At 32.6% G+C, this 13,364-nt stretch overlaps 1 protein-coding gene across 2 annotated transcripts; it reads right to left on the reverse strand.

Annotated features, from left to right (window-relative positions):
- Window positions 1-2,809: 2,809 nt before the first annotated feature.
- On the reverse strand, window positions 2,810-8,099 carry LOC141707865 (uncharacterized). Of its 2 annotated transcripts, none has more exons than XM_074511282.1 (4): window positions 7,783-8,099; window positions 6,691-6,949; window positions 5,153-5,222; window positions 2,810-3,197 (listed from the first exon to the last, which is right to left on the reverse strand). In XM_074511282.1, exons 1-4 carry the CDS (start codon window positions 7,873-7,875, stop codon window positions 3,098-3,100), a joined length of 522 nt encoding a protein of 173 aa, XP_074367383.1. In that variant the 5' UTR covers window positions 7,876-8,099; the 3' UTR covers window positions 2,810-3,097. The 2 variants fall into 2 exon arrangements, with proteins under 2 accessions (XP_074367383.1, XP_074367384.1); XM_074511283.1 differs by having other exon boundaries at window positions 3,027-3,204.
- Between the last annotated feature and the right edge of the window lie 5,265 nt (window positions 8,100-13,364).

Consider the following 13,364-nt stretch of genomic DNA (forward strand, 5'->3'; position numbering starts at 1 on the left):
ACTTATACTCAGTAGGTTGTGTTTAAGTCCTGAGACCAGAGCTACTTGTTTAATTATGACATTTCCAAGATTGATATTGCCATATCCCAATATTTTTCCAATGTTGCCATCTCCATAAGAAACACTTGGGCCAGCTTTCTCCACAAAGTCTGATAGCAGGGTCTTATTTCCAGTCATATGTCCTGAACATCCACTGTCCAGAACTAGAATATTTTTCCTGTTGCCCTGCAATCACAAAGACCACTAATTATTAGTTTTAAGAACCCAGACTTGCTTGGATCCTTTGGCCTTATTAAGTTTGTTAACATTTGCAGCGGATTTAGCATCAGAGTTTATGTTAACATTTTTCTTATCAGAATTTACATTATCAGACTTTGAATCAGAATTTACACTAGAAGGAACAATGGAAACTTTCTTCAAAGAAGGTTTTATTTGATAATAATCATAGTACAAACTATGATATTCCTTAAAAGTATAAATGGAATGCCATAAACTACCACAATGAAAACAAGGATTTTGTGGTTTGTATCTAACAGATTGACTCTTAACTCCTGATTTTGAAGGTAAGGAGTTAATATTCTTATTTTTCCTGCAAAAAGAAGCCAGATGGTTAGAACTTCCACAGTTATGACATGTTTTCCTAGGAGCATCAGGAACAGGTTTATAATCATTGCTTTTATTCACACCTTCCATTCCATTCCTATTTTTCCTAGGTGATTTTACCTTGTTTGCATTCTTGACATCTTTCAGCTTATGCTTAAGCTGCTTCTTTGTCATTAAGCCTATGTTTACTTCAGCTGTCTTTTCCTGTTTTAGTTTGTCAGAAGTTAATTCCTCTTTAACTTCTGATTTCTCATTATCAGACTTTACAGTTACAAACTTAACAGGTTTTAACTTTGGCTTTTGCTTAACAACAGACTTAATTTCTTCAGTTCCTTTATCATTCTTATTCTCTCCATAACCTAAGCCCTCTTTCCAATTTTCACTACTTAGCAAATTTTGAGTTGTTCTGCCAGAGTTAGTCCAAGTCCTGATTATCTCTCTTTCCTTTTCTAACTCAGTTTTTAGAGATTCATTCATTTTTAGCACTTCATCCCTAACATAAAAAGCATCATCTCTATCCTTCTGAGTTTGATGGAATATAACTAACCCTTTTTCTAAGAAATCATTTCTTTTCTTAAAAGCAAGATTTTCAGAAGTTAATCTTTCACATGTTAAGGTTTGATCTCTATAACTAACAAACATGGTTTTAAGATATCTTCTCAACTCATTAATATCATCAGTATGAAAAGCATAAGTAGTCTGAGGTACCTTTGTTTCAGCAGCTTCAGAACTGCTATCAGCACTTTCTTTATCAGCATTTGCCATCAATGCATAGTTCTCCTCACTTTCAGAGTCTGAAGTGTCTGTCCAGCTTTTTTGCTTTGTGACAAGAGCCTTGCCTCTGTCACCCTTTACCTTCTTGCAGTCAGGAGATATGTGGCCTTTCTCACCACAGTTATAGCATTTAACATTGGTGTAATCTCCTCTGTCAGACTTTCCTCCTCTTCCTTCAGATCTTCTGAAATTCTTCTTATCAGAACTTATGCTTTTCCTGGAAAACTTCTTTCCCTTCCTGAACTTCCTGTATGCAATCTTGGTGATTCCTTTCACCATAAGAGCACACAGCTTCATCATCTCCTCATCAGCATCAGTCTCAGGCAAGCTTTCAGAATCTGAGTCATCATCACTCTCAGAACTTGATGACTCAGTATCAGACTTTATGAAAAGAGCTTTACCCTTGTCTTTCTTTGAGGAAGGTGCTTTGGGGAATTCTTCTTCAGCCTTAAGAGCAACTGTCCTTGACTTTCCTCCTTTCCTCTTGCTTCTTTGTTCCATCTCCAGCTCATGAGTCTTGAGCATTCCATAGATTTCGTCAAGAGTTGTTTCATCAAGATTGTAGTTGTCTCTTATTGTCGTTGCCTTCAAATCTCAGCATTCAGGAAGAGCTAACAGGAACTTAAGGTTTGAATCTTCAAGGTCATACTCTTTATCAACCAATGACAAATCATTCAAAAGTTTGACAAATCTATCATATAAATCATTCAATGACTCATTAGTTTTTGAGTCAAAGTGTTCATACTCTTGAGTGAGTATTGTCTTCCTGTTCTTCTTAATTGTGTCAGTTCCCTGACACCTTGTTTCCAGAGCATCCCATATCTCCTTAGCAGTCTTGCAGTTGATTACCCTGTTTGACATTACATTATCAATGTCACTATGCAGTAAGTGTCGTACCTTAGCATCCTTAGCAATTGATGTTATGTCCTCGGCAGTATAATCACTCTTCTCCTTTGGTACGGTCGTTGCTGCTTCACCTGCAACTGCAACAGCGAGTTTGGTTGGTTTGTGAGGACCTTCCTTGATTCTATCCAGGTATTCTGGATCTGTTGCTTCCAGGAACATGGTCATCCTTACCTTCCATATGGGATATTCAGATGGTCTCAGTATGGGGACTCTGATGGTCTCATACCGACTCTGAATTTGTGTCTTTGGTGGTTCCTCAGTTGTGGTAGGCTTAGTTGGAGTTTCTGTGTCCGGCATGATTGTGTTTGGATCTTTAACTGTATGTAAGTTAACAGATAGGCTCTGATACCAATTGTTAGGTCACACACACACTGTAGAGGGGGTGAATACAGTGTATAGTACACTCAAATCGAACTTTAAGAACTTAAGTAACAGAAAACAAACTTTATTGAAACAATAAACTCTGTTACAGTATGGAACTGTTACCTCTCAGTGATGAACAAATATCACGAGAGCTGCTAGGGTTACAATGAATAATCTTTTCTAATAATGATAACACTTATAGTGTAAACCCTATGTCTGTGTTTATATACTACACAGTTACAAGATAATCGCTAATTGATATGAAATATAATTCTGCTTCCTAAAATATATCAATCAGATATCTTTTCTTCCAAGTATTCCATTCTTCACGGAATTCCTTCTTCATGCATATCTCTTCTTATGTTTATCTCGATCTTCTTTCCTTTAATCAGCTACTGTCCTTATCTGATTGTCCTTCAGCACTTAAGTTCTGATATCTATCTTCTGATGATTATCTCCTGATAATATAAGTACTGATATCCTTAAGTCCTGACTTCCAGTATAAGTACTGATCAACAGTTAAGTACTGATTTATCCTGTTCACGTAAGATCTGAAAGCTAAACATAAAACATATTAGCCATGACATTATCAAATATATCTAACATATTATGTGTATGATAAAAAGCGCATATGACAATATGATATAGTGGTATTAGGTTATATAAGTGAATGAAATATCTCGAATTCGATTCTCACAAACCACCGCATCTTTTATAAAAATATTAAAAATCGGGGTAATTAATATTTTCAATAAAATATTTTAATCTCAGGATTATTATTTACATGGTTACATGTAAATATTTTTATTTTACGACCTGGAATACTAAAACATTGATAACAATTAACCTATATAATATATCAAAGAATGTGTGTGCGTGTGTCTACATATTTGAATATATATGTGCTGCTAGGTAGGCATGTAATATGAGCAATCGAGTTTGGAAATTGGAATCATACTAATTGTTCATGTCCAGATTTCGGTTTAGGCACCGTCAAATCTGAACCAAATATAGATTGTGATCCATCAAACATGATCCAATTACATCCAATTACAATCTTATTTTAACTATTTAGATAACCATTTAGCCTAAAAATTTTGAATTTTCTTCAGCGTTGCAATATAAGGCTCCATTAAAATGGGTAACAAACAAGCAAATTACATTGTCCCTGGTTAATGGCTACCAAAGATATGTTAAACTAAATAACAATAAAGTTATAGTTCAAAACCAATCAAAATTTAATTCAAAACAAAGTTTAGATAGTCGTCGACGTAACAGCCAAATCAAAGTTTATATAGTCATCAGTCGACATAACAGCCAAATATAAAGTAATGAGTATTTAATGGACTAAAAATCATGAAAGATTATTATTATATCGATTTCTTGATCGAATCCGGATTAGTTCGGTGAGGATTCATTTTATTAAAATTAGTATAGGACCTAAATTGGAAGGGCATAATAATTCCCGGATTTGGGATCATAGATTATCCGGATTGTACTATTCTCCGCCAGATTTGGATCATTAATCAAACAAACTAATCTATGGTATTTTCGAGTCCATTATAATACAAACCACGCCCCGATCCCCAATACGTCCTGGAACTCCTAATCAAAGCTGTGGGACTATAACAACTATGCCACAGAAATAGTGATAATGAACCACAAATCTTTGATAGCATCACAGAAGCTAACTTCCATTTTCCTTTCTTGTAGACTCTAGGGCATAGAGACAGGCTTACTTTTCAGCAACATATGGAATAGCTCAAAAGGTTTTTAAAGGAATACAAAGATGTCAGTAATTTCAAGAGATACAAAGATCACAAGTTTAATCATCAGAAAATTTTTTAGAAAGCCAGGCTACTTTTATGGCATGTCTCTTGTGTAAAATAAGCTAAAGAATTTAACTTGTGTAACTCAACTCAAAAGTCAAACCCAAGTGCTTTGACAGTAATGAATACATGTAATTGCTGCTCCACATTTCCCTAATAATAAAGGGTCTGATGTGTAGCTAGTTTGTATGCAATCACTGGCCAATGTAAGGTTCCATTGGTATAGCAAAGAATTCGAGATGCCACATTAAATTTTAACCACGAACATAAATGTTTCTGAAGAAAACACAATGTTCCATGTTTTAGTTGCTGAGAAAATATACATTAATATCCACAAGTATTTAAAAAAAGTTAGTTATAAGTCATTTCCTTCTATTCTAAATTAAAGGTTACTCTGATAAAAAGGTTACACTGAGGCCAATAAAGTGTTGGTATAGTGGTACCCCTTGCGGGAGGTCAGGAGTTCGACTCGTGTGTAATCAATTAGCCAAAAAAAAAAAAAATTACTCTGAGGTGCAATACAAAATTTACTGAATATTTAGCACGTGAAAGAATAGAAAAACTCTAGAAGAAACTTGCAAAGACAACTCGGATGGGTTGGAAACTTACAAACAAAATTTCTTGAGTAAATACAAAGTACCAAACATGATGCAACATAACACAGGTTCGAACCTTACAAATTAGGACATCCAACATGACCTCTACCACCGCATTCTGAGCACATGATGTTACCAGTTCCACCGCAACCTGCATGAAAATTTAAGCATATAAAACTTCATTGCACAAGTAATAGTATGTTTCTTACATGAAAAACACTTGATAATTGTACATATGCACCAGTTTATTATATACGTCAAAAAAGAACTAATCCAGAGTTATAAAGCATTGAAGAAAATATAAAAAAATACTGTTTTGCTCAGTAAAGACTAAAGAACATACTTCTGATTCTGAATCAGAACATACTGACTCAACATTTATTTTACTGAACAACTCTAAAACTATGTGAAGGTTAAGTCTATCAAGCTCCGCGGCCCGTTTCATACCATAAAAAGGCCTAGGGCGAAATTAAAAAATGGGCATTCACTTTTGTCTCTTCATAAGAATAAAATATCAAAATGTGAATAACAGTTTAAAGCTTTTAAATTTTAATCTTAACTTCTGATAATTGTACAGATAATGCATGTTTTGGTATATATCGTATAGTTTATACATATACTAGAATTAGACTTATGATCATATACCGAGACTAGAGAGATGGATTACCCTGAAAATGAAAAAAGTCCCAAATTTGAGAAATTAGAAAAGCCTTAAAGCTATACACACTAACACACAAGACTCATAAACAAGGAAACAAGCACCAAGATAAATCTATTCTATTTGCGGAATTATTACTATATAGGTAACTGATTAAATTTTGGGCCCGGGCAGGCCAGCTCCTCGGTAAAATGTATACGTATCAAATAAAAGGTAAAAGAAAGCAACACACATTACATTACATCTAACAATAATTTTTTGTTTCCCTTTACTAGGTTTTTCCCCTTGTTGAATATGTTTATGCCTTGGAGCATGCAACACGACGAATCACAAAGATACTATCACACCTCCCTTTTCAATATTTTTTCTCAATAACTCAATATTTTTTCTCCATAACTCTATGTCTCTCTCTGAATTGTTGGCCATGAAACACTTCGTATCTGAAAATATAACATTTCCCACCAAGCAGGGGTGCTGAAATGGAAGACAAGTCTACATTGGTTTGCGGACGATGCTTAGGTGAGTTTGCCAGAAAAACTAACAATTACACACTGTAACAGGTGCCTCGCAGCCATACCAGCGCATACACCAAGTCAGTACTGTACACTTTCTTTTCTTTTTCTTTTTTTTTTCTTGGAGAAGCTTAAACATGACTGCATTTGCATACATTTTACTAATGTGCATATGATATATCAGATTCGGAGCAAATGGAACGAATTAACTGCTAGTAAAAACTAAAGACCAACTCAAGAGTTCAGGGGAAATCAATAATAAAATCATTAACTGTCACTACAAGATGTAGGTAACAAAAGTAGATTGGGAATTACTAGAATATCGAAGGTATGGACATTTAGCAAAAATGCAGCAAGGTAAACAAGTTTCCACTGCATGGAGATAAACGCAAAATTTTTATGTTGTGAAAAGAAGTCTTTTTTACATGGATTGGAAGAATTGAAGTTACCTAAACATCGGATTTTGACAATGATTCCCTGGCTCTCCATTATAGAGTCCACATATAAGCCAGAACCAGAACAAGTGGCACAAAGTACAGCACCTTTTGCCTCGCATTCAGGGCACTTGGTGTTATCTCCAACATTCTTTTGAGACAAGGATATACCGACTGGCTTCTCAATAATCTCCTCGGGTATAGCTTTGTCATAACAAAATGACTCAGGCTTTCTATTCTTGCCAAATGCATACCTTACGACACATGAACCACGCTGCAGCGGGAAAAAAACTCAACAAACTGTTCGTTATAAGTACAAAGTAAAGATGCTTGTGCCCAATTGTCAGAACTCAATCGATAGAAGCACGCCGACAGGTTCTAATACACAGACATACATGCAGATGATGTGATCTTCGGAAAAAGTAGCCCTATGTCATGTTTAATTGGAGGAAATAAATTTGGGTGGGAATGGAAAAGAAAATTTGTACTAATTTGCAACTAATATCCACATTTCCATTTATTTCTCCATTCTATTTATACAAACTTTAAAAAGAGATCGATCCCACGAGTTTGTAGATTTACGCTTCACTCCTTCTTCCACACAGTTTCCTCAGAAACTCCATCATTAAAAAATTAAATTCTCTCAAATTTTTCACATTTCATTTTACATGCTTTATTTCACTTATCAAACTTTGATCACATATTTACTCCATTTCAATCTCTCCAACCAAATGCAGTATTAGAATTTTAGAAGTAATTATTTGTGATGTGATTCAATACGAAAAAAAATTGATTATAACTGGGGATGGCCGAAGGATAAACTCATAAAAGCAAAAGAGAAAAAGAATATGTAATGTCATCAATCAGGTAATAGTACTACCAGCAATGCATGTGTAGGGCATCTAGTTCTTTAAACAGTAGATTCCGTTTGGCAAATAAACAAATTAAAACTATTATACTGGTAATTAATGACAACTTCCATTCAATATAAACAGATTGAAACTAAAGCTCAATCTCAGGACGCAAGCAACTCCTACTTGCTACTCATTTTGTTCACAAACCTTAACATGTAAATTTGTTTATAACCTGAGGGGGATAGAATATAACCTGAAGGCGGAGGGATAGAGGAAGGGCGGTGAGGGTGAAACGTGAATTGCAGAGAAAACAAGTAGATTGTGTAACAATCGGAGAGATATTCATAGGCCCCTTTGTGCAATTACACTGCCCCAGAGATATCCAAGCCTGCTGCCTGCTTTGTTATTGTATACACTATAGATTAGATTGAATGATGATGTTCTCGTTTAAGCCAATTTTCTTGTTTCTACCCAAAACCCGAAAAATGACCAAATGTAATTCAAGGGAGAAGAGAAATGACCAAACGGAGTTCTTTTCTAAATATGACCTAACCTGCAAATAAACGTTCTCTGTACTTTCTTGTTTTCCGATTTAGTACACTAAACTACACGTATTATATATGAAAAAAATTAATTATTAAAAAATGGGGTTAAATATCAAGTAGGTCACTTACTGCATCCAAATATATCAAGTGAGTCACTGATTACAAAACTGACTCAAATGAGTCACTCATTTAAATATTTATATCAAAAATATCACTCTATCCTTAGTCAAAATTCTTAAAAATATTATATATCGAGTTTCCCACATTTTTTGTTAATGATATTATATCCAAATGAAAGGTTACGAGTTCTACTATTTTAGATATTTTTAATTTTTTTATTGTATTATTTGATTTAAATAAAAATAAATTTAAAAAAATTTAAAAATATTTAAAAATATTATCTAAAATACTAGAACTCAGAATCTTTCATTTGGATGTAATATCATTCATAAAAAATGTGTGAAACTCAATATATAATATTTTTAAGAATTTCGACTAATGATAGAGTGATATTTTTGATATAAATATTTAAATGAATGACTCATTTGAGTCAGTTTTGTAACCAGTGACTCACTTGAAACATTTGGACGCAGTAAGTGACCTACTTGATATTTAACCTTTAAAAAATGCAATAGATAATTAAATGGTGAAGCACTCACTTACGTAGTTAAGTAACAATAAAATATATTTAGTATTTACACTTATATATATATATATGTTATTTATAATATGTAAAATTTTGGTATTTAGTATATATATGTATATTATATATTTTAAAATATTTAATTATTTATTTATTCCGTTTACTTTCGTTTCGTGTCGTGTACCTATATTGGAAACTCAAACCCGACACTAATTATATTTGTATTTTTTCGTGTTTGTGTACCAAATTTTCGAACTCAAACATTAATTATTCGTGTCGTTTCGTACTGTTTTCACGTGTCATATACCAATATTGTCATGTCTAATATGACCTGAATTGCTTATATTTGCGATGCATCGCCTGTGCACGGGCTAGGTAGTTCCTATTCACCTAAAAATTTTATTATTAACTTTTCATTTATATATATTTTTAATAATAGATTTTTAAATTGTTTAAAACTGTTTTAGTTGAAATAAGTCCATACATTTACATGTACATGCATAGTATTATAGTTTTATCATTCTATAATGTAATTTCTATTTATTTAAGTTATTTTTGTATAATATATTGTTATCAATAATAATACTTCTTTTAAAGTTATAGAAAAAGTTCTTATATACGAAAGAGTGATCAAAATATTTTATTTTTAAGTTCCAACGGCTCAAAATGCTTAAAAATGCGAAATAGTGTCCAAAATACCAACTATATATGAACATGCATATTTACATTTTAAAAGAATTACACACAAAATGCATGTTAAACATGCATGTTCCAATGTTTTTCTTGAAAGAGTGCACATTCAAGAAATGCATATTCATTACAAGGTAAAATTGAATACGCATTTCAGTAATATGTGTACTTCTTAAATTTTTTAAAAATTGAATGGGCATGTTTGTGATGCGTTTTCGTGTGTATTTTGGACTGAATATCGCGCCTTTAAATATTTTGGGTAATTGACTCGGGTATTTTGATACAACATCCTTATATACCAGGTTTTAAAGATCTACATCTAATATTATATATGTGTTCTATTTACATTTGTTTAGTTTATTTTAGTTTAAAATATTTTTTTAACAATCAATTATTCAATTAGTTAAAATAAATTGCCACATTACCTGGAGTAAGTAATAGATTACTAGCCAATCGTTCAAAATTTGAAAATTTTAAAAATATCTTATTTTACTTATAATAATATAGTATAGTATAGTATATATTCTGATTTACAATTTTAATATTATGGAGTTGATTTATATTTCTAAAAATATATTTATCTTCCAAAGTATATGTGTATACATCATTTTAATATATATGTTAGATGTTAGATTCGTTTATAAAATAACTTTAATTTTTAATATTATATTTTAGGAAGGTATTAGCAATTTTTTGATTAATCTACGAAATACACATACCATATTTAGCGGATCAGTAGATTTTAGATAAATATACTTTATTGTTATTACCTTTAAATAAACATAAATAGCCTTTAGGCCTAGCATGTATCGTGGACTCCTTGTCGGATATCAAAGTCTAAAGTACTGATAATTTTTGTGGAGCACAAATGTTAAAAGAATTTTTATGATTTTAAATATATATGTAAAGAAATTTTGAAAATAAATTAATGAAAAAAATATTTTAAAAAATTTATAAGATGTTAACTCTTTTTTTGAAGGGTGTATGTAGGTCACACACACTGTAAAAGGGGGTTGAATACAGTGTATAATACAATCAAATCGAATTAAGAACATAAGTATGTAACAAAGAATAATCTTATTAATAAAACAATATTGCAATGGAACCGTTCTCTCTCAGTGATGAACAATATCACTAAGAGCTGCTAGGGTTACAATGAATAATATTCTCGATAATGATAACACTTCTAGTGTAAACCCTATGTTGTGTTTATATACCACACAATTACAGGATAATCTTCTAATTGATATCGAATATAATTCTGTATCATAAAATATATCAATTAGTCATCTTTTCCTCCAAGTCTTCTATTCTTCATAGAATTCTTCGCCATGCATATCTCTTCTTGTTTTAGTCTTAATCTTCTTTTCATTCAATCAGTCGCCTTCCTTATCTGAAAGTCTTCTTAAGTCCTGATATTATCTTCTGATGAATATCTTCTGATATCTTAAGTTCTGATAACTTAAGTTCTGATATCTTAAGTTCTGACTTCAGTATAAGTACTGATTTCCAGTTAAGTCCTTATTTGTCCTGTTAGTCAAGATCTGAAAACTAAACACAAATCATTATTAGACATGACATCACAAATATATCTAACAATCTCCCCCAACTTGTAAATTAGCATAATATACAAGTTCAATAGATATTTGATGATGTCAAAAACATTAAGTACAAATGCATATGAGAATTTGACTAGATAACTACAACTCACAGTCCTTGTAACTTTTACCATCCATAAAGTTTGATACCAGCTTTAGCCTGTATATCCTTCAAAATTTAACAATTGTAGTCCTCGACCTGGCTTCAGTGTTTGATCTCTTGAATGTCAGGAGTTGTTCTGAGATAGTTCTTCAGAAGAGTTCTTTCAGCATATTCAAGTTCATTTATCATCCTCCTTTTAGCATCTTTAAGTTCAACTGTATCTTCTCATGTCTGAAAGATAGCAGCCCTGAGATCATTAATCTTTGCTTTCCTTATCTCCTGATCCAATCTGATCAGATAAGCTTTGTCAGACTCCAGATTAAATTCAACACCCTTAATACTCAGAAAAGTAGTGATCTTGGCGGTATTGGGCTTAATCTCAACTAAATCACCATTGTGAGCTCTGTACTTTGGATAGTATGGTCTGTCAGACTTTACAGAGTAAAGTTTTTTCTGCCTCTGAATATCAGATATTAAGTATCTGGCAGCACCATCTGCTGACCTGTTCTTCACTTGAAGTAGAAATAAAACATGTTGCAGTTCTTCATAATACTTCAACCGAATTACATCCTTTCTTATCTGGAATACTCTCCCATCTGTCATAAAATAAAGCATTATGTCTTCTTTCAGCTTGGAGTTGTAGACCATATGCACAGACTCTAATTGATTTAGTCTTTCTAGAGTTTGTTGGGAACCACGGACTTAGGGTGTTACTACGTTTTACGATAAAGATTACGAAAAGAGGATTACCTTGTTAATGGTTGATTCCACGCTCTTCTATTGTATTCCCAAATTCCCTTGAGTGAAGTGTGGCATCCGTCTTCTCAAGTTATCCTCTCTTCTTGCTCCTTGGTGGCTACAATATGTTTTCACATCGTCCCAAGCAAGAAGAGAATAAGAATATATATAGGCTACAATAGGGACCATTGATAATTAGGTTGGGCCTTCTAATTACATCTTGAGCCTAGCCCAATGTAATTAAATATTAATTCAATCCACTAAAGAATTAATATTTGCACTACCTTTCCTAATACCGTAATTTAATTAATTCGGTTCCAATATTATTTGCTTATTAAATTCCCCATGTTTAAAATATCATATGTCCATTAATTAAATAAATTACTGATAATTTATTTAATTAATATCTTTTATCCTTGATCATCCACTCAACCTTTATTTAATTATGCCAGAATAAATTCCACCTGCAGGGTTTCACATAATTAAATCTTTTTGAGTTTTCAAGGGGACATCATTAACCCGAATATTATCAGGACATGGATTCCTTCAATAAATAATATCCACCATGTATATAATTCCATCACCCAAAATATAATGATATAATTCAAAAGAATTATTTCATATATAAATCAAAGCATGTAAATAATATACACGTGTCAATTACTATTTTCGGATTAAGAACCTAAGCATTAATAATAACATAGAATCTTAGTTCTCCTTCTTAATCAGTATTAAGGGAACAATTCTAAATTTGATCATGTTCAATATACACAAAGTATATTAGTATTATTTATTAGTCAATATAAACTAATCTAAATAATACTACAGCCATACCAGTGGATTGTCCAACACCACTTGTGCTGTGAAGCTTATTATATTATATAACCGTATTTAACAATCTAATATTTTGTATCCCATTTGATACTAGATTGTTCACAATATATAATATTAGACAATATGTAAACATTCAAATGATTCTCAAATAAATTGGCCAGATATAAATGTACATACTTCAAATAAATATTTTCAGTATACACTAACAATCTCCCACTTATACTCAAAATATTCTATGTGTACATCAGTGTTTATTTAATCCACTATTACATAAAAATCTATGTGTCCATCCATCTGACTCCTATCGCTTCCACATGCTTGTCAAAAACCTTGGTTGGCAAGCTCTTTGTGAAAGGATCTGCTTGGTTGTCTTCTGATGATATGTGAGCCACAATTATATCCCCTCGCTTTACGATTCCTCGTATGAGATGATACTTACGTTCAATATGTTTAGCTGCTTTGTGGTCTCACGGTTCCTTTGAATTTGCCACAGCACCATTGTTATCACAATACACCGTCAAGCTCCTAGGCATATTAGGTACCACATCTAAGTCCAAAAGGAAGTTCCTGAACCATACAGCCTCCTTGGCAGCCTCAGATGTCGCCACGTACTCGGCCTCCATGGTGGAGTCTGCAATGCATTTCTGCTTTACACTCCTCCATATAACGACTCCACCTCCTAAA

Source organism: Apium graveolens, chromosome 2, assembly GCF_009905375.1.
Source record: "Apium graveolens cultivar Ventura chromosome 2, ASM990537v1, whole genome shotgun sequence".
NCBI classification, from domain to species: domain Eukaryota; kingdom Viridiplantae; phylum Streptophyta; class Magnoliopsida; order Apiales; family Apiaceae; genus Apium; species Apium graveolens.